We start from the raw sequence: 24,277 nt of genomic DNA on the forward strand, positions 1-24,277 counted from the left end.
GAGGGTAGCCAAGTAAAGGCATCTTGAGGGTTCGAGAAAGGGCTCACCTAACTCTTTTTCAATTCTGGTGTTTTAAGTATGAGCTTATGATTTCTTGAATGCACTGTGACTACCCTAGCCTTATTTTCTTGGAGGCCTTAAATGATAAGCACCCCATTGATGACGATGTTATCTTTATCGGGTTCAACAAAATCGATGATCATAGTGAGTTGATTCCTCCTATGGAAGAAGGTGAAATCAAGCCTAGTGAGAAAGTTAAAAGCATATTAGCCGAGAATAATGGGGAGATAACCCTAGAGACTAAGGAGGCCTTTACAGCCCCTCTTGAAGTTGACCAGTAAATCAAGGATCCTGCTCTTATCGAAACTGATCTCGTCGTCGAGTTTGAGCCACTTCTTGTACAGTCTCTCGTTGTTACACTCTCCTATTGATAGGGAATCTACTATTAGCTTACATATAGTTGCTACATGAAATCTAAGTCACACTCTAGTATTTGCCTATATGGATGAAGATTCAATATAGGAAAACATAAGCCTCATTCTTATCTATTATGATAAGGAAGATAATCATAAGTTTTTTTCTTATCTATTATGATAAGAAAGACAATCACAAATAAAGAAGATAATCATAAACATTATTTTCATCCTATACGATGAGGAGGGCAATTCTAAACTTCTTTCTCTTCCTTTATAACAAGGAATGATATCACAAGTTTCCTTTTCCTCTTTTAAGATATAAAAATATATTCTAAACAAGAAAATAGGAGAGGACTCTATCCTTTCTCAAACTACTCAAGTCCATATTTAGAGAGATTTTGAATTACTAACTTGAGCGTTAGAGGGTCTGGATCGGGAAACCTCCCTCGACCTTAGTTTTCATATAAGTGACACCCCGAGATAATAATACTTCCACCTCAAGAGTGTAATACTTTTATCTCAGGAGCTCAACACCTCCACCTCAAATCCACCTTTGATCCACCTTAGAGTCATCTCAAGATTTTGACACCTCCACTTTGGAGTCATCTCGAAACCGCTTCAGATCTACCTTAGAGCCACATCGGAGACACTTCGGATAATCTTATACACACGGATTCGAACCACATTGGGCTGACTAAGACATTAATGATATTTTCCCCTAACACCTACTAAGAAAAAAAATGCTAAGGATGATGAAGTTGTAACAATGCCGAGAACAAAACAAGGTGACATTTTTTATTCTTTTTTTTATTTTTTCCTTATTAGGGTGCTTTTTATATGTAAGGACCTTGACATTAATGTAAGATCTTTTTCATTAATGAAAAAAATCTTTATAAAAGTATCTCATTGTATATATTTTTCTCAAATACTTTGAATTTGATTCCTGAATCCTCTGAAAGGGATATCCAAACCTGGGAGATATACAAACCTCCTAAAATCTAGAGTCGATAAGTTCTTAGTTGGATTCCTTCCATAAGAAAGTATGATATTTTTTAATTTAGCATGAGTTTTCTTATGATATGAGTGGAATTACTGATTTTCTGCCTTGTGTATAATAAAGTCTCCTATTTTAACATGCTAATGTCAAACCCTTAGGGTATAAAAATCTACCATGCTTGCTTGTAAGTTAAGTTTCGGAGATGAGTCTTTGCTTTAACCTCACCAATCATGTCCAAACTTGCTTGAAGCCTCACGTCTGATACCTCTTTGGTGTATCCTTGTGTTCAGACTATCTGTAGGACAATCTTGACTAGGACCATTACCTCGGTCCCATATACAAGGTTGAAAGTGGATTCTCTTGTTGTTGATGCCTTCAGTGTTTCATTAGCTTCATAAGATACTCGGCAACATATCCACACTCATGTGTCTTTGACTTCAATCACTTGTTCTTTAAACTTATAAGAATTGTTTGGTTAGTAACCTCAATCATACTATTTATTTGAGGATGGGCTATTGATATATGCATTGACGAGGATGAACATGCTCGAGTTTGCCATCATCTTTACTATCTCATTAATGGAGTCCTAAACCCCCACCTTTGTAGGCCTAAGATGTCTTCTACCTTTTCTTCCTCCTCATTTGGCTAGTGATTGAATTGATCATTGATATCATCATCGTCCTAGATCTTCGTCAAGCAAACTTTCTCCTCTTAAGGGATCAAAGTTGCTACTACAGGGGAGGCTATTCCTTTGGCGATGAATCCCTTGAGGTCTCGTAATGCTTAACAAAATCCTTCAACTTCGACTCACGCATGAGCGCATTGGAATTAGAATATATTATGTTTGCATTTTGTATTTCAACCATGTTTGATCTCGTAGCTTCGACCAACCCTATATTTTAAATCACTATAAATATATATATATATATATATATATATATATATATATATATATATATATATATTTATATATGCATTGATGAGGATGAACATGCTCGAGTCTGCCGTCATCTTTACTATCTCATTAATGGAGTCATGAACACCCACCTTTGTAGGTCCAAGATGTCTTCTACCTTTTCTTCCTCCTCATTTAGCTAGTGATCGAATTGATCATTAATATCGTCATCGTCCTAGATCTTCGTCAAACAAACTCTCCTCTTAAGAAATCAAAGTTGCTACCACATGCGAGGCTATTCCTTTCGCGATGAATCCCTTGAGGTCTCGTAATGCTTAACAAAATCCTTCAACTTCGACTCACGCATGAGCACATTGGAATTAGAATATATTATGTTTGCATTTTGTATTTCGACCATGTTTGATCTCATAGCTTCCACCAACCCTATACTTTAAATCACTATAATATATATATATATATATATATATATATTAGAGATGAGACTTCAACTCCCCCTCTACTTTTTTTTTTTTTAAAGATATGTTAGTCACAAAAGATATCTATTATTGAAGGCTTTATATCACTATTACACTAATCCTATTGCGTTGATATGATAGTATTTATTTTTAAGGTTTTGCATACATTCTTTCTGTCGAAGCAGATGTAAAGTCAAAGGGATCCCTAACTCCAACAAAAGTTGGAAAGGAATTTTTTTTTTCTTCGAATAGGGGAAAACCTTTCAGATTAGCCAAGGCCAACAATAATAAGAGCCAAGACTTTGCTCCCCCTTCGGGCCAATGGGGTATTGGATGTGTTGCCAAAGGGGCAAATATTTGTTGGGTCAATTGTGGAGTTAGGATAGGATAATATAGTATGTGTAATGTAGACCAGTGTTTGGTTTTGTTAAGCTGTAATCCTATAATATACTATAGGATAATATAGTATTGGTTTAATTAGTGGGGATCATCATCGAAAGGCATTAAAATCTGATACAATTTCTCTGAGAGATCTTGACAAGTAACGCTCATTCAAATACCAATCTATTATATTATATTATATTTATCTAATACGTAAGTTATGTTCGGAAGTCAATCGAGATGACTTTTTAAATCTATTCCGAGGTCTAAGCGTTGAAAATTAGTGGGGGAGAGGAATTGCCTCGTCCAAGTAAGACCATATGATTTACGAGTCAAAACCGTAGACAGGCATTCAGGAGGTGTGGCCTCGAGCGCCATAACACGATATATAAAGATACATATTTCCCGCTGAAAAGGCTGCCTGTCATTGTGAACCGTCGTGACCGCTGCCACATACATTGATGCTGAGGTTTGATTCCGAGGTATGCATGCATCTTTGAAAACCCTCGTGTGTACCAATCTGTGATCGACCTCAGCAACGTTTATTTTGTCTTCTCTGGATCGATCATATCTCATCCCTTCCCTTCCCCCCCATTAAACTCCAACGATGTCAGTGTCAGTTTTTCCTATCAAATGTTTCATCTTCCACATTTTTGCCGCCATCGTAAGAAATTTCCACCCTTGACGGGGACTGCCTTCACAAATGCCAAGCTAATACTTTTCTTCCTCGACAATTGCATGGTTCTTGCAATGCCAATTTTCCATATTGGAATCCATGTCGTTAGAATTCTATTCAACAGTGGTAGATAAAACAAAGAGGCTGAGGTCGGTCTCAATCCTCGCTCTTTAGATCGCTGCCGAGGTCTCCATTTAATGTGCCATGGTGACCCGTGCCAAACTGCACGTACACTTGATGCTTCGTCTTGGCTTCGCACGAGAAGAGGCGGGGGGTGGGGAGTGGGTTGAGCACTTTGACGCCAAGGTCTTAAGTCAAAGTCAGAAAAATGTAGGGGTCAAAGTCAACTTCAACCCCACAAGGTTGCGGACCAACACTAGTGTTCTCATGTTTGGTGTGGAACTTGGGAATAGCAGCACCCACTTGTTTCGCCGAGCAATTCCCTGACGATGTGGGGGACAAAAGGGAGGTGCATTGTAAAGGAATAGGGAGGTCCCCAGTGAAGGAACGGTGGCAGCTTCTGTTCGATGGAGATGGATAGAGCAAATAGTTGTGTTGTTGCAGCGCATACAGGGTCGATGTGTTCTTTCCGAACCATCACCATCACCATCACCATCACCATCACCATCACAGTAGAGGATGAGAACAACTCCAACCTGCTTTAATATTTCTGTTATTCTGTGCCATCATTCCTGCAAAATGTGTCAAGATTCATTGTTTCTTCATGATAATTAAAGCTCAGCATAAGCAAAAGTTTGCAATCACATCCATAAATTTCCATTATAAATAATCTTGTTCGCAATAAGGTTCTGAAAAGCCAACTGCAACATAATGAGCTGACATGGAAACTTTGGGCATGCAACCCAATTGTCGAAGATCTTACAAAGCAACAATCAGATTGGGATTGGGTGACACAAAGTGAAGGTATTACATGTGGTCAACTAGAAGACGGAACATATACAAAAAGCCTTGTAGCTTCCGAGTGTTTGCCCGAAGCATCATTGCATGTGCACGCAACTTGCAAAAAAAGCAGTCAATGTAGCTCACAGATTCTAATAAAAAGAACCATCTAAAACAATGACATGCTATGTAGAGTGAAATATTCTTTTCATGCTCACCATGGAACTGACTGATGGCGCAGGGAATTTAGAACTTAAAGACTCTTGAAATTTGACAAGTAAAATACTTGGAACATGGAATTCTGCTTCAAATTTTACCTATAAATTTAACAAGAAGAGGACAGAGAAGCTCAGTAACGAAACAATTAATCAACACATATATTTGGAAACTGAGGAAAAGCATGAGGAGAAAGAAAAAAGGAGGCTATGGGAACATGTGATCTTTCAGGGGTTGTCTCTTAAGATATAGGAACCATTGCCTCTTCCTGAATGGTACTAGGCATTGATCGATAAGAAGCATAATCCTTTGCAGTCGATCTCTCTCTGTCTTTTATGTGTGTGTGTCTGACATCGAGAGAGAGAGAGAGAGGGAGAGAGAGAATAGTAATGTGATTCCAATGCCCAACAACACAAGGTGCAGAATATGGAGCGTGCACCCCCTAAGAAGACATCCTAATGATATCAACCACCAGAAAGCATGGACACTCCACTCCACCCATATGAGTGGCGTACACTACTGACTGCAGTACGAGCTGAATCTGACCTCCATCTTCTGAACCTCGACGACGGAACTCATCTCTTCCCACCACCTTTGACTTAACAAAGGGCCAGGAGAACAGTATACACTAATAATGTGAAGATGGTGGGGCAATGGAGAAAAAGATGCTTGGCCAATCATGTAACTGATACATTCTTCTCTTTCTCGCCCGACCGAGGTGCACGGCAGTCCCAAGTAATCCCATTAAGAAAGAGTGTTTGTGCCATTGCCTACCAAACAAACGAACAATCATATTATATAGCAGTATGAAGCTCTGGTCATGTCCATACGTTATCCATTGCATCATCTTGAATGAGCAGAGGTGTTCCAATCCTCAGATTAAATGCGAAGTTAACAACTAACAATCTCGATGCTGCGATCAGTCAGGTCCACGTAGTGCACAAAAGTCTTGTGGCCCAAAGGCGAAAAGGTTGTGGTATCACCCATTGCATGCGGCCTCCGTGCTCATCCGGACTAGCTTGAGGTCGACAGGCCATGTAGAACCGTGCCGTAATAGTATTGTTGGCTACTGCTGCTGAGCAATCCCATCAATTTCAGAAGGGATCGGAACTGCATGTCAAAAGTTTTCACATGAATCAGTAGTGCCACCAGCAAAATCTTAGCAAAAGAGCAAACAAAAGCTGTGGTGGTGTAGACCTGCTCACATGTGAGAAGAAGGCCTCGAGAAAAGTAGGCTTGGCAGCATCGTGAATTGGATGGTCAAACAGATAACATATAAATAATGCACGAACTAACTTTAGATATACAACACCCATTTCCCATCTCATCTTTCCTTCCCCATTCAATCACCTTTGGAACCTGTGGAGTCACCAAGCGCATTATTTGTGGACGGCCACGAGAAGAAAAGAGGAAAGGCACTTCATTCGTTGGGCTCTTTTTATATATCCTCCCTACCCCCACTTTTGCCATCTTATACTAGTGGGGGAATATTGGATTGGCCAACCTTCCACATACATGTGCCCATAGGGTCTTCCGAAGAGCATATTGTTGTATCAGTACAAACTAAGAGTCAGCGGCCACGGGTTTCCTGCATGTCAGTCAAGCAAAGCAACTTCAGTTGTCCGATCACCACAGTAGGTGGTGGCAATAATGAGATAGACAATCAATGATCCTCACAAATTTATTCTGACATTAAAATACATGTATATGGACTCAAACAAGTATGAAAGATCTGCTGATGCATCCTAATTTTGTTACAGCCATTTAGTAATGCTCATAATTAGCACTATCAACCAGTCATCCGAAATCAATTCTCAGTTTCACGGTCCACAAATGAAACAGAACAGAGCAAGAAATGGGAATTCAGATCCTTCTACAAGGTATAGAAATCCAAATGCTCTCTCATAAGCATTGCATTTCTAGTTGTATAAGTGGAATGGCCCCGAAAGGTCCACTTTAAGTATAAATGGGCAACTAAATACGGAAAACGGATCTCTTCATAAAGGAATGTGCACTTATGCCCCAATCAGCATGTTAAACTTCCATGAATGCAAGAGAGAAACTGTATGCAGAGAATGATGCTGAATAATACAGATCCACCCATGATGATGACATGGATTTGGAAAATTCAGATCATAGTGCAAGCTCATTTACTCTATGAATGACAAATGACAATGAAAGATCCAATCAGCATGTTAAACTTACATGAATGCAAGAGAGAAACTGTATGCAGAGAATGATGCTGAATAATACAGATCCACGCATGATGATGACATGGATTTGGAAAATTCAGATCATAGTGCAAGCTCATTTACTCTATGAATGACAAATGACAATGAAAGATCCAAAAACGCATCATAAGTCTCTCAATAAGCGTTGAAAACAAAACGTAGAAAAAGATGGTGATGAGAGAGTTACAGCCAGTGATGTGTAATCAGATTATGACAGGTATCGTACCATACACTTTGGTCAAATTATGCGGTGTTTCTTGTTCCTAACAATTATAATGCATAAGAAGAACTCAGTGGGAAACTTATATATAGTAGGTGGTATTCACAGATTTTGGAGATCATTAAAGATCGATTTCCACAGTCACCCTGTTGGTCTTAATCAGGGATTAGTCTGTCACACATGTCACTAAAGTTCAACTAATCATGGACATCCACCTCTTGAGTGTCATTTGGCCTAATTTACTTGATGGTCTAAAGCGCACCTTCAAGAATGTCATTATCTCTCTCCTCATTTGAAAAGAGTTTTATGGAACCCTAGAATCAAGTTATTAGAACCTGACCTAATTTGTTTGAAGGTATCAGCTAACTTTAGAGATTATTGTCATGATGTAAACAATTCAAGTTATTAGAACCCTAGAGTCATGTGATTATTGTCATGATGTAAACAATTCAAGATTGGGAACAGAAGTAATCTGGCCATAGTTTCTTGAATTGTTGTACCATTCGAATCGGTAAGATAGAGACAATATGACCTATTCGAGTCCCTTTGGGCACATCCCAACTTACCATATGTTGATACACCGGTAAAAACTGACTGATATGTATGATATCATGGGTTCAGTACCCGAAATGATAAACCTAAGTTTACTAGTGGTTTAGATATCAAAATTAAGTATGTTACTTGGCGTTACCGTACGGTGCAACCCGCTTTGTGATGTTCCCAGCCCGAGCGTAGGCATCGAAGCAGGATAGTGCAAGCGCGAATATCAAGGCGTTGTTCCTTCAGAGGAATAGAGTCGAACAGCTTGGAGGCGATGTGCTGCGAGTTCCTAGCAACACCCCGACGATCCGTCATCTCGTTCGTTGGCACATCTAATTTGGATCCTTCCAAATCGAACCAGCCCATTCAAACAAGACGGCTTTCGCAGAATCGATCTAGACCATAAGGGCCTTCAAGAGGCTGGCCCAAGTCCCAGTTTGATCGATGATGGATTTCAGCAAACTTGCCTGTGCTATAGAGAAAAGTCCAACCGGTCGCCTTCGCCTGAGGGCGTTGGAGACGGAGCAGACGCTGATCAGCGATGGTGAGGAAGGCGCTGAGAGCAGGGGAGGAGCGACGACGGCGAGGCGGCACCAGGCGAAAGGAGTCACCGAGTTCAGCGTCATGGGATCGATAATTGCGGGGGTCTATTGCAAATATCAACGATTGAGGACCACTACTCACATATATATATATATATATATATATATATATATATATATATATATATATATATATATATATATATATATATATATATATATCATTTTCATAAAGTCTTGTGCATTATATACTTGAGGTCATCAACGTTAGCCTTTCACTAAAGTTACATGTTACCCATTTGAGCAAGCAATGTGCAAATCGACGCTTCTCCACTGAAATTACTGCAAGAATGGAAAGAGGGAAAGGAAGCAGCCAAGGGATATTAAAACGTTGCCAATTGTATCGAGTGCAGTCACCATTTTTCTCAGACAGATTAGCTAGCAATGTTCCTTCAATGTCGTAGACATCATTTGACACCATTGTTCTTTTTCGATATGGGAAAGTTTAGCCCCAAACTCTTCTTGAATATCATCATGAAATAGTCTTGGCAGGTGACTAAAAGCTCGCCTCCTCTGTTGTCGGCCTCCTCAAGAAATAACGCAAGCTATTAGAGAGAACCTGCAGAGACATATTAGCATTAATGCAGCTTTTAAGATCCTAAGCAACATCCGAGGACATAAACTAGCAAGAAAAATGATATAGAAAACATGATTACAAACTAATTGAAGCTTAACCATAGAGTAGTCACTCATCGACAAAAAGGCAAGTCATGAACATATCGATGCCATCAAAAGATAAAACTGTACCTGTTGCAAACTCATGCCGATCGGTTTATTCCTATAGCTGACATGGAACTTTGCTTTCGCCAACAGTCCCTGGAAGCAGCAGGAGTTCAATTTGAAACAAATGTATATGTATATATATAAAGCATGACCACATGAATGGATTATACCTCAGTGTCAAACTCTCCAGATTGGACAGTGATATTTATGTCTGTGATGATCTTAACAAGATCAACCAACAACCCTGGACGGTCTGCTGTCTCCACCACAAGTAAGCTAGAGAGAAGTTCACAAAATGGGTCAGTAGTGCAATTGTTTACTTCATAGTTGTCACAACATTTACTGATAGTGCATGTCTACATGAACATTGTTTCCTCCATGGAACTCCAACATTTCTTGCACATAGCTAGTATAGTAGTATATAGTCTAGAGTCTAGACATAGGTAGACTAATATTAAAAAAAAGGGTGAGACTGTTCCAACATGTTTTAGATCATTTCTGATAATTTTGTTACAAAATGTCTGATCACATGGTTCGATAACTGCACATTCAAGTCTCGGAAGAAACCACATACCTTCTGTTAGGTCCATCACCATAAATATTGATACGTGTTGCAATATCCACATCAACCTGGAATGTAGAAATGAAATAACCAACAAACAATTGCAACCTTATTTTCTTTGCTTTTGACATATATATCATCCACAACATACATCTAGATAAATCATCTTTCACTTCTTTATGAAGCAACTAAAAATGATAAACCATAGTTCTTAGTTGATTGAGACGGACAGAAAATGTATGCATGTGTTGGGCATAAGATTTGGTATTACTCAGATTGAAAGAAGGTAGTTGAGTCACTATATACGTAATTGCCTAAGCAACTTAAAGTGCATATAAAATTGCAGACAAACATTAATCAGAATATTTCCTGTTCGTAAAGAGAGAATTTTTTTAAGATTGTCATGATGTATAAAAATCAAACATGAAACGGTCAGAACCTTGGTTCTTGAGAAACAATAAGCAATGTTAAAGGAAAGAAATTCATATTCCCTGGTTCATATAATGAAATTCCACTTCTGCATAAAGTACTCGAGGCATTCTTGATGTTTCAAATGTTATATAAACCCTTCAAAGATGTACAATGACACTTAGTACCTTCTGCTCGGGTGGCTCCACTCCAAAAGTTGCTCCCATAGCCAATTGGCTGCTAGACTCCTGCCAGTGATTCGAAGAATCAACAACAGCAGCATACAGTATAGCAACACAGTTTACAGTTATACTATAACAGTATATTAAATTACAAAGTTCTTTTCATTATATTTCACAAACTATATCATGGCAGGAAAAAAATCTGTAAAATTCTATATAGGATAATTAGAATTACCGGGTGATATTGGAGCATGTTGTTGATAATTGTCAATCGTATTGTTTCTAGCAATTCTGGGTCATCAATTTTACGACCGGTGTACCTATAAAGTATTCCATTAACTGCAATAAGCAATTACCGTTGTACCAAAGCTAATGCCATAGGCAAATCTATATCAATCATCCATATGTGGGAACAACAGTTGAGCTTTATACATAAAGCTGCAGCAGTGAAGAAAACTCTTCGAATTTGATAATAGCAGAAAATTCTTCTAATAAGGAATATCCGTCACTCCTTCCAAAACCTTTACGTAATAAGATAAGAGAGACTCACCTGTTAGTTATTGCAAATCTGTTGCGCTTTCCAGAAGAATCCAAGTATACATTGGCCTTGACAACATGTAGACCTAAGTTCTTGAGGGAATTCATCTTCCAAGTACAAAAAAATACAAACTCGTCAGAAGACTCAGAACGCAACTATAATTTAGGACATTCCCCACCCCATCATACACAAACACACAACAATAGAAAAAAGACTTGAATCTAGCACTGCCACATACAGTGTCAAGAAGAGTTCCAAGGCGATCACCAAAGGTTATCTCAACAATAGTTGCATCTGGATCTGAGTCCTGATCTATTATAACTTTGGGAGTCGGAATTCTATTGGTCTCACTGGAACATCCATCCTGTTGCAGCAAAGTTCAAGACGATTAAGGATGCATTTCCAAAAAAAATGCATTGAACAGGTCATTCAATACCTCAACAGCAGTTGGGTATGCAGCTCTAGGTGTGCGTACGGCTACATAAGATGGTAATCTGACAATATCCCACAATTAAAGATCAGCGGAAATAATCACACATGCAAAGAACAACTTTTCGATTCAGAAGTTTAGCCATTTCCCATATGTGGCATTTCTTGCATTGTCTCTATTCGTGTACTCCAAACCAATAATTAGGGCTTCTCGATTATCATGAAATATAGAACAATAGGCCATCATTAGTATTATATGTGTCTCAAAGTTCTTGATCCACACAGACTTCCCAGATCAACCCACTGTTACGATGTGCTGTGCGTCTTTACTTTAGGAGGTGAAAGCAAACACCCGCACATCTAATATACAATGAGATACACCTTAGCCTCTATCTTTACACTAGATGGAAAAGCATCCAGAACAAAAAGATCAATCTTGCATCAGAATGTGATCAGGCATGGAGAAAGAGGGGAGAATAGAGAGAGAAAGATTAAAGTAAAGAATCATAGCAAACAGCTCAATATCCCATCACATGACCAGAAATGATCCCCGGATCAGAAACAATAGAACCAATCAATCTAATCATCGAACTACCAGCGAAAATGAAGCATAATAACCTGGTTTTTGAGGAGGTGGCGACCCCAGATCGGAAAGATTAAAGTAAAGAATCATAGCAAACAGCTCAATATCCCATCACATGACCAGAAATGATCCCCGGATCAGAAACAATAGAACCAATCAATCTAATCATCGAACTACCAGCGAAAATGAAGCATAATAACCTGGTTTTTGAGGAGGTGGCGACCCCAGATCGGAAGCGACCGAGCGAGTAGCACCAAAGAGACGGCAAGCCGAGCCCTCCCAGCTTCACACCGGGACTCGATCGGAGGCTCCCAGAAGCCATTGCAAGCACCGCCATTCTTCTCCTTAGCAGAACAGGAAGAGGAAGAGGAGCAAAAGAATCCTAGTTTTGCCAGCGTGATCTCCTTTCCTCGTCTTTAATTAGGGCAGCTGAGGATGGCGACAGCGCCATTTGGGAGAGGAGAGGAGCCGCGACTCGCTCTTAACATCCATACAAATGTCCTCTCTCTCTCTCTCTCTCTCTCTCTCTCTCTCTCTCTCAGCCACAGCAGCTCTCCCGTCGCAACTACTCTCGCCGTGAGACCGAGAAGCGATGTGGCAGATGCAGGAGAGAAGAAAGATTGGATTACCCACAAAACCCTCCCCAACAACATCTATGTGATGGTGGCAAGCAACTGCTTCTCCCACTGGGAGTCGGTAGCACCGTAGAAGCTTCCTTATGGTACTCGAAGCATCTAAATAATTGATGCAGTACATTTGCGCTCCTATGGGATGGCAACTCGATTTTTTTTTCCCTTTTATTGACCGCTTGGAGTCTTTATAGTGCTCTTTAATTCGATTTTGGATAAATTTAAATGTACGATAATAGAGGAACAAGTGAGACCCAATGAAACAAGTCAACTCAAACTCAAATCTTATGGACACATGACACTGATTCAGTCAATTTCCCGTAAAAGGTATCAGGAATCCCACAGCATGGAAAACATCAGAAACAATTGCTAACCACAGCAAACATCAGTTTTTCCAGCTTCCGATCACAAGTTACAGTGTTCTTGCATGTCATTAGAATTAGATAATGCTGGTGGAGTTGACTTAGCGTGTTGTTACATTTGATTAATAGTCAATCCAATAAGCCAAATCCTTGATGGCAAATTGCCTACTGCTCACTGAAGATGGTGGCCTTGGCAGCTTTTTTCGCCAAGCAACCTTGGCACTTCTGCTCCATTATTTGATAAGAAAATCCTGAGGACATTCTTCCCTGCAGGATTTTCCTTGGCTCGTGTAGCATCAGTTGATAAGCACCATGTGATTTTGTTTTTTAATTTCCTCTGATTTGATAAGCTACATAAAGAAAAAGAAGAAACAAACATCAGAAAGATATCTGTTAAAAAAAACATTGAAGCACGTTTACGTAAGATAAAATATGCATAAATATATGCATATATGATGATTCATGCTAAAAAAGGCAAAGCGGAAGCAAAAGTATGTAGCTTTTGACTATTATATGCAAGGATCAAATATTGATTATTTTAGTGATTCAAAAATGGGATGTAGACCTAATATAGCATATCGGTTGAGATAAAAATGCTGAAGAAAGACAAAATGAACACCTAGATTTGAAGACCTAGATAGCAACTTTATCTATGGGCCAAATTTTTGAGATAACTACCCGAATTATATTATCAAAAACTGAAAATACATCTCAGATGGTATATTGAATATGGTCTTTGCCGAAATATTGGCCAAAACGATAACTATGACTAGCTGATTATGAATAGTTAAATGAAACATCTGAAGTTCATCTGCTGGAGTTAAAAGCTTACCTCCCAACTCCCTCAAGAAGCACAGAAGAGGAGCTCTTTAAGCAGTGTAGAGAACAAATGGTACTGCAAGCAAAGTACAAGAAAAATGTTAGCATCCTGTAAACAAAGGTTACAAGGTTTCTGCATGTCCGGATAGTCTTAAAACAGTTTTATGATGTCTGAGACAGAAGTTTTAACTAGCCGTCTTTAGGAAGATGTGATGTCACATGTAAAAAATGAAGGCAAATTCGGATGATAAAAGTTTAATATTCAGAAATGTTTATATAACAATATAACCAAAGCAGGTCACGATACAAGACATAAAATGCTGGCGGTTACTTATGTCTGAGAGATAAAGCATGATTATCTGATAGCTATATATTTATTCAAAAGATTGTAATTTTTGGTTAAGAATTTTCTTCCCTAGAGATAAAGTTTTTAAAGTGAAAACAGGGTGGTGCATTATACTTTTTTATCAGTTCACTGTAATTTCTTTTACAAACTAATTAGTTCACTTTGACAAAGAGACATCCAGTTCTCACAACCCAGAGGTCAAACTTACCAATTAATACAATACTCATCGTGAGCAAGAAAGTCATCCATACAGAGCGCATAAAACGCATACAGTGTTGTGGTCCTTCTGTAGGCCTTTGGAATCTGCCAACTTTTCCAACAAAAGTTTGAGAATGTGAACGTTTTAACCATTGGCTGCTATTACTGTGACAATTTCTGCTTCTTCCAGTCAACCCATTAATTCCCTGATCAAACACAATAAAACCACAGAATCAATAAATCTTGGGTTTCTGAATTGTCCAAAACCAAAATAGGAAGACAAAATAAACCTTTTGAGATACCAACAATTCTCAATAAGGAACTGATGAAAACAAAATAAAAGCTTTTAATTATTCATTTAAACATAATGAAAAAGCTTTGAACCAGCAAAAAAGCAACCTTTGGATTCGTTTTAAATACCAAGACAGCAAATACAGGGAACTTGCACTTCAAAGATTTATCGATTAACATCCAAGTTACCAAAGACAGATAACCAGAAATTGCATTTTCACTCCCACTAGAAGAAAAGGATGCGTGGTAAAACAGAGTTTTCACGGTTAATATGAACACCACAGCACAAAAGCAGATTCCCAGGTGCCACGGTAAGTAAAGAATATGGATTTGCAAAGTTTGTAGGCTCGTGTTCGTGCGAAAGAAACAAAATGCATGTATGAAGATAGAATATACCTGAGCAAACCGAGTTACTCCCTTCAAGTCAAGGTAATATGACAATCCATGCCTCAAAAAGTGAGGCTCCTCGTTCTTGGCCTTCCACAGATTGTTCCTAAACCATTGCAACTTTGATGTGGATTCAACACTCCTCAAAGAACCAGTTTGACCAGATTCATGATTTGGCATATCAGGTCTAACTTCAGCTGATCTTTTATCCGTATCCTCATCAGCAATTACAATTTTCCAAGCACCAATATCTGCTGAGCTCAATACCCTTGTTTGCCCATAAGGCTGTTGTGGTGCAACAAGCAATGAATCATCTTTCTCTTCAGAAGGCTCTTTTGCTGCGACTTCCACAACATATCTCTTATCCTTATTTACTGTAACTGTACCCATAAAACTCTTCATAAGATCAGGGTTACCATGAGCAACATCTTTTGCTCCGTGACTATCTCGTGACACCCCAGAGAGAAAATTTGCCAGGTCATCTCGTTCTTCCTTGTCCAATTGGACCCAGCACAGCGGTGGCTTCCCTTCTTCAATCAATGAATCATTCAATCCCTTCTCGACACGTGAAATTTGGTTTCCAATTGCAGAAACAAATTGCCTGTGCCTAGTGATTGCATTCTCGTCCGACGAATTATCTCCATGACTCAATTTGACAGCCTTCTCAAACTCCTCCAACTGCATGACAGCCCAAAAACCATTTTTTTCACAATAGAATCATCCCAACAAGAACTGAAGCTAAGTTTCTGATCTCAACACTTAAAATAACAAATTATGTTATAAAGCTGGGGAAGAAACCAACCTGCCACTTCGCAGTGCCTAGAGCAGTTTGAAGCTCCCTACGGAATTCATACGAAGCTTCTAAATCAAATCCATCCCTGGCGTTCCGTGTCCACATTCTATAAATAGATTCCATCCTGAAACGAGGCCCATGAATCGACCAATTTAAGCGAATAACTCTTGGAGAAGGAAGCAATCATAGAAAAGAACTCTCTGTTTCCAACCAATAAATCCTAACATTCCCTAATTTCCAAAACTCAACAGAAAATTTGAGAATCACGAGAGAGAGAGAGAGAGAGAGAGTATTCCAATCCGATCGGAAAAAAAAACTGAAATTAAAGCCCGAATTTTCCAAGAATTTACACCGCCGAATCGTGTAAAACAAAGGAAACAACGTACACGTCGGCCGATTCCTGGACCTCCTCCGCGGCGGAAAAGAACACATCTTTCTCCCACTGTTGGAAGCTACCACCCACCGACATCAGGAACAACGAAGAACTCTCAATAAGCACTGCGATCTCCGCGCCAGAAAACAGCAAATCCGCCTATGAGCCCCGATTCTAAGCGGGAAGCAGGCGCAAAAGTAAACCTTCTCTGCTACTGTAGGCGGCAAAGACACCGAGGAAAGACTCCAGGAATACTCCCAAGCTTCCTCGCAGCGAAGCAATGAGCAATCACACGAGGAAGCGAGGGAGAAAGGGAGAAGAACCGTAGCGAGGAACGCTACGCCCCTTGCCTCTTTCCCTTCCCTTTCCTTTCCACTTTCGTCTCCTGCCCCTGGTCCCTCGAACAAAAGCCGACACAGCTTCAACGGTCAGACACGAGTCCAAGTGTGCGGCGCCGTCCCGATGTGCAGTTCTTATTCTCGATCATACACGCACCGAACTCCATCCCCCAAAACCATCTCGTCAAAGTGGTTGGCTCTCTCACATGTTACGTGGGGTCCATGGAAGAGTCATGGTGAGTACATCACTGGGATAGGTAGTTCGGGTATTTTAAGCAAATTTGATACGGTGTACCTGACTCGATTACATATTATCCCTAATATTTACATAGTATCATAATTTTTATATTTAAAAAATTATATTAAAATTATTATAATTTATAATTCTGAAAGTGAAATAAATAATTTTATTTATACCACATTTTGGATCAACACGAAATAATGGGCATAAAGATAATTTCAATCTCCTTTTTATTTTTTACGACAAGCAGCTTTGTGAAAATATCGTTGGTCATGAAAAAGAGCTGGATAGGATTAGAAACCACTTAGCCGAAAATGACCTTCATAGAGGAGGTGAAAAAGAAGTTGACAAAGGTGAAAACTCTTATGAAGTGGGGGAGGCCCAATTGCCCTGCCACTTGATCCGCCTCTCGCTACATCGTTGAGATGCTTAAGATGTGGTCATCGTCCCGCTTGGCTCCTGGTGCAACGAGACCGATCACCATCGAGATGCTTAGGGCATGATTGTCATCCCACTTGGCTCTTAGCGTAACGAGAGCGCGACCCCTTCTCGAGACCCTCCTCGCCACTAAGGTCATCCTCCTTGAGTCGCTCCTCGCAGTCATGCAGCCCGGCACCCACAAAGGTCTTCACCCATGCCACCTTCAACATTCGCAACACCCATGTTGTCCTCCTACGTGCACTCACCTTCTACGGTTGGTTTGGCATCGAGACTTAGATTGATGACTAAGTCATTTTCCTTCTCCTCCCGACTTCCCTCCACTTGTCTCCTTATGCGATGTCGCTCTTATGGCTCGCCACCTCACCGCTAGAGCTCGTTGCCTTCATCCTCTTTCTAGGTGCCTCAGCTCGTGTTACTATGGAAGGCGATATATAAGATCACATTGCTATAAAAGCTCTCCCCCTTTTGTCAGCAAGCGCTGAGCCTCATCTAGTCTGCTTGGCTCTCATGTAGGTGTGTTGGGCTACACGACTACAAGGAGGGGTTGTGCTCTCACTACGCCATGATGCAGGCAGGATGATGACCATGCCTTTAAGCATCCCGATGACATAACGAGAGGCAAACCAAGTTGTAGGGCAACTAGGCCCTCCTATTCATGAGAGCCTTTGCTTTCGTTGGCCTCGTCGTCACCTCCTTCATTGAGGTCATCTTCAACTATATAGTCTCCAACTCTATCTAGCTCTTCTCCATGATCGACAATACACTCACCACGTTGCTCGCCATTAAAAATGGAAGAAATATTGAAATTACCTTTTCCCCATCATTTTAGAATCGATCTAACACTAGTGATATATATTATATTTTTTCTCAATATTGTTGATAGTATTAAGATAAATAAGACTATTTGTTTCATAGATCATAATTTGTAAGTACACAGACCATGATACTAAGAGGGTCCAAATACAAGAGGTAACATGTAATTAGCCCATCAATTCATGTGAATATTTTGAGGTTCAAAAAAGAAACCAATAAACACCATATACTTGATATCAAGAATGAGAATTATTTGGTACGTTCACACAATAAAGAATATAATTAAATCTTTTCTAATTTATTTTTTAAAAAATATATATATCTAAAATATTATTTGATGGTTAATGTATTAAACCTACTATCGAGAGTTAGCGAAATCAAAATTTAATCTGACATATTTTGAAGATGCTATATAGTCTTATTGATATAATTATTATTGATGATCTATAATGATAAATTAATTATTTATGTCAGACCAACATGTAAATTGATCAGGCTAATTTTATGTGAATTGTAATTTTATATACCAAAAATATTAATCTGAAAATAATGTATCAGATTAGATCCTTCTTCGCTCATTATTCTAAAAAATATTCGGACTCTTCTTTTATCTTCTTGGGTTAAAATAAGTCGGTCCCCTTCATTTCGTGTGCAACGCCACTCCACTGGAAGTGACATGAGCATCCTAACCCTGTGGCTCAACAGAATTCCCCTTATCTCTACGCCTTTACCCACCTTGTGCACTTTGTGGTGCGACAATAGGTCGGTCAACTTGTAGGTATCCTCTCTCTTTTCTGATCTCATCTATAAAGAATTCAGCAGATGCCTGGTTCAGTCATGGAAAACACGCAGCAACATTCATGATGCATTTGACAAGCCAACCGTATCCCATGACGCGGGCAGCAACAGGCACACCTAAATCCATCGTCACCAGCAACTCGGTGCTCTTAATGGATTTCCTTGTCCTGCCCAACAAAGTTTATTGTTGGCAGGCAGAAGTCTGTGATAGATAAGTGGTACACATGGCTTCCCAGCAGTTGCTGCTCACAATTGACATCTCTCGATGGAGGAGAATATGCCAATTGACATGTGAGTCATCATCACTAATGGCATTTATCATGCACATATACCATCCTGACCTAAACAAAATGGTGAAGGTGTTGCGATTGGCCGATATAGAACACGATTAGATATTTAATTTGTAGCAAATGTATATTGCAACGTCTTAGAATCTAAATTCATGCAGATACCCGTAGTTAGAGAAGAAGTAGCAGATAAATTCGCTGCAGTATTACTCAGTCAAATACCTGGGTGATCAGAGCATCCGAGTTTAACCCAAGTGATTAAGGGTTGGATCTCGAGCTGCGCCAACTCCACCATTAGGCTCCCTTCAATTCTTGTATTGATTCCCTACAAAGAGCAAATAAGATGAAAGAAGATTATGGAAATGAATTAAAGGAAATCCCTCAGTCATCACATAAGAAGCCATCGGTTGATTCCACAGAGTCCCTTCATGTTTACCAGTGTTCTTCTTCATCCTTGTATCCCAGGGCGCCCAGGAGCAGCTCATCACGATGATGTAATCCTGGCCTTTGGATAAGCCACAGCATACTGCTGCCATTCCATACCCCAGTTCACTACAACAAGGTCCATCAAGGCTCGTCATTACAGCCTCAAAAGAACAACCTAAATGCATTCACAATAAACCTGGACACCATCCACTGTACAACTGGAAATCTCTCCCTTCAATGGCAACGATTATAAGTTGGTGACCACCTCAAGATCAGCCTGAAGTCATGTTAGGAATGGTTAAATAACACAGCTCTCCAAACATTTTTCTCGATCTAAAATGCAGAAACAAAAGAAAACTGCATGTCTGATATAGAAAAGGTAGAAACGATGCTGAGTAAGATTCTTCTTTGTTCATGGATGCAATGAGGTAGTATGCACTCAGTTGTTATCAGGTTTAGTCTTCGAATCCTTTAAGCAAAATATCAAGGAAGAAAAAGCAATCATGGAGGTAAACTGCATTATCTATGACAAAAGGTAAATAAGGGTGCCAAAAGCCCACTAGATGTAACATGTAATAGCTAATATCAAATTTCTAGGAAAAGGTTAAGTTCATAATGTGAGTGTTTATATACCGTCTTCTCCTCACAAGTGCCTTCATTTGTGTGCAGTCCACCGTCGGAAGCTATCAGCCATTACATACCCTCTTCTCCTCGCATATGTTTCTCTAACCCATCTTTTGTTTTATAGGTAAAATCTATTCCTACTCGGATAGTAATGTCAGGTTCCCAGTCATCAACTGGTTTGTGCCCTATATTGCTGCAATCCTTGAGAATGTCCAGCAGCTGCCTGTAAACATTGCTACACGTTCATTGAGAGAGATCATTATCACATGTTAGGGAATATCATCCCTGATATCCAACTCAATCCGATGTGATCTAAACCCGAAAGCACAGGAGCATCCGAAGTAGTGATCGAGGTGGCCCCTAGGTAGATCCGAGGTGATACCTACACCAAGACCAATGTCAGGAAAAATCTCTCGACCTAATCCTTCTGACAATCAAGTTAATCTAAAATTCCTTTCAGGTAAGGGTGTTTCTAAAAAAGAGAGCCAATTGACATAACATCGAGGGTTAACTTTTATACCTGGTTTCGGAGAGGACAAGCTATAATTGTCCTAATATCCCCCCTTTTGACGTTTTATCCATATGGGTGATGGAGAGGAGACAGCCCCGAACTACCCACCTTGGACTGTTGTCCATAGGCCAAATAGATAGAGGATGACTTGAACATGGTAGCTTCCATATGACACTTAAGTATTGAATGATAATTGAACGTTAATATATTCTCTATCATGCTTGAATCTCTCGAAATATATTCAAGAGAAAAAGAAATAATGAATTAAATATACTCACACGCAAATTTCAAGATGCCGAAGTTAGTTTCACCAAAGAGAAGACCAAACATTCGAAGAATACAGAATTTTGAACATATGTAAAAAGGTTGGATCAAGATTTCGCTAATGAGAGGCCACACGAAGCAACAACGAGCGAACCAACACACAGACCAAACTAAAATTTTGCTTTCCTCCAAATAAATGCGGAACATTAATTATGGCTCCAGTTAAAGCGTAAGGATTAATGTAAAGAACTTCCAGAAAAAGGCAAACAGAAGCAATCCAACAAAACAGAGGCAAAGGGTGAATGCATTCTTACAGTCAAGAAGCTCTCCAGGGGGACTTCCGGAATCGGAGAGCAGAGGGCCTCAAAAACCCTTATCGCAGGGTGTCAATCAGATTTAGCGTACTAAATTCGATAAGAGAATCATGCGGTGGTTAGCCGATCTGTGATTCTTCTATACTCCATCATTGAGTGAAGAGACGGAGGGCGAGAGAGCGAGGCGAAAGATCGAATCACTAAGATCGAGCGAGAAAGATGGGGGAGCGACGGTGGCGGCGGAAGAAGGACGCGTAGGGAAGAAGAACCGTGCTCGTCGAGGGCGGGAGACGGGAAGTGGCTCTGGCAAACTCGATTAACATTACATTAAAAGCCCTACAAATAATAAATGTACAAAAGGTCCTTATCACGGTCCATTTAAGGTTTTAAGTTTTAATCTCAACCGTTCACCACTCTTGATCGCACTACATTATTAGCATGTAGTTAAATGCAAGCTATTTCAAACCGCTAATAATAATAATATTTATTATTATTATTATTATTATTATTTTATAAATTTAGAATGATTAATTTTTGAAATAGGGTTTTCTTGTATTTAATATGTGATCGAGCATAATTCGAATATAATTTAAATTATTTTTTATTAAACTAATTAAAACTTCTTCAAAACTATTAGTACTTGATTCTAAAATATATAAAATTATTTTTTAAATTTTATTATTATGAGTTTATGATGATTAAGTTTCTAAATATGATATTTTTGAGTTGGATATGTAATCGAGTATAACTTGAGTTAATTTTTATTTAATCAATTCAAATATTTTTAGAACTATCAACATATTATTATAAGATATTTAACATAACTTTTCTTTATGATAGATTAAGAATAAATTTATATAAAAATTGTATTTTAATATATTTTATGAATGAGTGTAACTTTAATGTAAATGCAAGTGTAATAATTTTTTTGGATAATTTAGGATAATCTTATATAGAAATTAATATAATTTTTGGAATAACTTAAATTTTTAGTTTTATTATAAATTTAAGATTTTTTAAAATAAAAAATTACTCTATTTTTAATATATTATGTGAGTAAATATAACTTAACTGAATGAGGGGGTGAGGGAGAGAGAGAGGGAAGTGATGAGGAGGGGGTGAAGGAGGTGGATGAGGAGAGTAAGTGGAGGGGGAGGTGGATTTGGAGGAGATGAGGTGGGTGATAGGGGCCCAAACCTCCCTTGGAGCCAAGGGTTCAAGGGATGAGGGTAAGGGAGGTATGACTGTCTTATGAGCCCTTGGCTCCCTCACTTCTTAATCGATGTGGAACTAAGTTGGCCTAGTGGGAGGAGGCGAAAGTGGAGTGGGAGGTGAAAACTAAGGGGGTGGATGAGGGGGAAGAAGCCAACTAGAAAAGGAGAAGATAGTAGAGGTGGAGTGGGAGAAGGCGGTGGTAGAGGAGGAGGATAATTCGAATATAAGGATAAGAGGCTAATTTAAAAAAATAAATAATAATCTAGGACTTAACAAGAATAAATTAAATAATTAAAATTTATTAAATTAGTTTGATTTAGTTCATGTCAAACAAACGGATTCAATCTAAATAACCTAAAGTCAACGGGATCAACAAACATTAATTGTTCTTTTTTTGATAAATTATCACATATATATAATTATTATTTTTTCTTGAAGAGCATCTCTTTTGGTATATTCTTGTAGTGCGCTTTTTAATTCCTAAAAGATGATACCCTTAGGTTTTACGTCGTCAATCGTTGTCTCAACTCCACTACCTCGTCATGGGCACCTCTGTCTCTTGATGTCACTCATTGCATTTACCTTGCACCCCTTGCTTTTACCTTGTCATGTAGTATATTGTCCACCTTTGCCCCACCATCCTCTCTCTATTGTGGTCTATCATGCGCTACTCGTGCCTCTTTTTAGAGTTATTATGCTTCTCGAGTTTTGTTGGGGATGTGGAGGTTTGTCGGGGTTGGAATCCAAAAGACGATTGAGCCTTAACTATATGCCTCAACAATAACAGACGGTAGTAAGAGGTGGAGATAACCACAACTTAATAATTGTTATAGTTTGAGGGTCCAAATAAAGCACATCAATTAATAAATTATAGCTAATTACCATGACTATTAACTAGTTTAACTTAGAACACATATTAGTATATAAATATCTTAAATATTTTTAAATAAGATAAAATATATTTTATTTTTAAGAATAAACGATGAATATGAGATTTTATAATAATTTATGAAAATATTTACTAACTAAGCTAGTTAGCATCTGTAAAATCTTTATTAACCAAGAGACAATGAGACTTAACAATGCCTCAATAGTAATGGATGAGGGTGAAAGCAAGAATGGTGGGATGGAGGTGGTAAGTAACAGCAAGGGTTGGAGATGAGCATGACACGATAATGATCGTGAGGGTTCGAATAAAGCATATCAATTAATGAACTATAGCTAATTATGATAGGTATTAACTAGTTTAACTTAAAAATACATCAATTAATGCACAAATATCTTAAATATTTTTAAAATAAAAAATATTTAAAATTTTAGTTTTTCAAAGGATAAATGAAGAATTTGTGTACAAGATTTTACAAATGATTTATCAAAATCTTTACTAACTAGGCTAGTAGGTTTTAAACCGTCGATAAGTAAATCTGATATACCACCAAATTAATGTATAAAATATAAAAATATATTAAATAAAATTTCGAATGTTCAAAATTTCTTAAGGGATCGTATACTACCATTAGATAATTGTTTATGGAGTTTAAATTTTATATATTACTTAAATTTAGAGGAGTAAACGAAAAATCACTTATTTTGGGAGGATATATATCTATATATATAATTAAAAAAAGAACAAAATATTTTTATTCCACGTAAATATTATTCTCATACCTACGTCCACAGGTATTGGCTGGACGAAAGTGGGCTCCACTGATTCGTCCAATGACACGTCAGGTGACGTCACGGTGTAAGTAAGATTTTATCAAGACTAAAATTGAACCTTGACGCTTACACGCTAATCCAAAAGTTCATCAAAGCTAACCACCAATAGGAGG

The 24,277-nt window shown here is 38.6% G+C and overlaps 2 protein-coding genes and 2 long non-coding RNA genes across 5 annotated transcripts; all 4 read right to left on the bottom strand.

Annotated features, from left to right (window-relative positions):
- Positions 1 to 4,880: 4,880 nt before the first annotated feature.
- On the bottom strand, positions 4,881 to 8,595 carry LOC135617387 (uncharacterized). Its single transcript, XR_010488722.1, has 3 exons — positions 8,100 to 8,595; positions 6,155 to 6,545; positions 4,881 to 6,067 (listed from the first exon to the last, which is right to left on the bottom strand). It is a non-coding gene; the product is annotated as an uncharacterized LOC135617387 (long non-coding RNA).
- Positions 8,596 to 8,871: 276 nt separating this feature from the next.
- Positions 8,872 to 12,655, bottom strand: LOC135617386 (ACT domain-containing protein DS12, chloroplastic-like). Of its 2 annotated transcripts, XM_065117501.1 has the most exons (10): positions 12,176 to 12,655; positions 11,400 to 11,457; positions 11,202 to 11,327; positions 10,976 to 11,070; positions 10,661 to 10,745; positions 10,432 to 10,491; positions 9,848 to 9,903; positions 9,444 to 9,549; positions 9,298 to 9,366; positions 8,872 to 9,109 (listed from the first exon to the last, which is right to left on the bottom strand). In XM_065117501.1, exons 1-10 carry the CDS (start codon positions 12,310 to 12,312, stop codon positions 9,047 to 9,049), a joined length of 855 nt encoding a protein of 284 aa, XP_064973573.1. In that variant the 5' UTR covers positions 12,313 to 12,655; the 3' UTR covers positions 8,872 to 9,046. The 2 variants fall into 2 exon arrangements, with proteins under 2 accessions (XP_064973573.1, XP_064973574.1); XM_065117502.1 differs by lacking the exon at positions 11,400 to 11,457 and having other exon boundaries at positions 12,176 to 12,390.
- A 296-nt stretch (positions 12,656 to 12,951) lies between these two features.
- Positions 12,952 to 16,572, bottom strand: LOC135617385 (uncharacterized). The gene is made up of 6 exons (XM_065117500.1): positions 16,187 to 16,572; positions 15,810 to 15,924; positions 15,017 to 15,685; positions 14,340 to 14,535; positions 13,799 to 13,861; positions 12,952 to 13,316 (listed from the first exon to the last, which is right to left on the bottom strand). Exons 1-5 carry the CDS (start codon positions 16,267 to 16,269, stop codon positions 13,836 to 13,838), a joined length of 1,089 nt encoding a protein of 362 aa, XP_064973572.1. The 5' UTR covers positions 16,270 to 16,572; the 3' UTR covers positions 12,952 to 13,316; positions 13,799 to 13,835.
- A 2,665-nt stretch (positions 16,573 to 19,237) lies between these two features.
- Positions 19,238 to 21,526, bottom strand: LOC108953028 (uncharacterized). The gene is made up of 3 exons (XR_001978258.2): positions 21,231 to 21,526; positions 19,528 to 19,794; positions 19,238 to 19,416 (listed from the first exon to the last, which is right to left on the bottom strand). It is a non-coding gene; the product is annotated as an uncharacterized LOC108953028 (long non-coding RNA).
- Positions 21,527 to 24,277: the final 2,751 nt, after the last annotated feature.

This window comes from Musa acuminata, chromosome BXJ2-7 (genome assembly GCF_036884655.1).
Source record: "Musa acuminata AAA Group cultivar baxijiao chromosome BXJ2-7, Cavendish_Baxijiao_AAA, whole genome shotgun sequence".
NCBI classification, from domain to species: domain Eukaryota; kingdom Viridiplantae; phylum Streptophyta; class Magnoliopsida; order Zingiberales; family Musaceae; genus Musa; species Musa acuminata.

Excerpts from the sequence above, each read along its gene's own strand:
- LOC135617385 (XM_065117500.1), bottom strand. The coding sequence starts at position 16,269 with ATGTCGGTGGGTGGTAGCTTCCAACAGTGGGAGAAAGATGTGTTCTTT. Across the intron at positions 15,925-16,186 it reads GTCCAGGAATCGGCCGACGT|GATGGAATCTATTTATAGAA; the intron begins GTACGTTGTTTC and ends GCCTCGTTTCAG. Across the intron at positions 13,862-14,339 it reads GATGAGTATTGTATTAATTG|TACCATTTGTTCTCTACACT; the intron begins GTAAGTTTGACC and ends CTTTGCTTGCAG.
- LOC135617386 (XM_065117501.1), bottom strand. The coding sequence starts at position 12,312 with ATGGCGGTGCTTGCAATGGCTTCTGGGAGCCTCCGATCGAGTCCCGGT. Across the intron at positions 10,746-10,975 it reads AGATTTGCAATAACTAACAG|GTACACCGGTCGTAAAATTG; the intron begins GTGAGTCTCTCT and ends AATACTTTATAG. Across the intron at positions 9,550-9,847 it reads GGTGATGGACCTAACAGAAG|CTTACTTGTGGTGGAGACAG; the intron begins GTATGTGGTTTC and ends ACTTCTCTCTAG.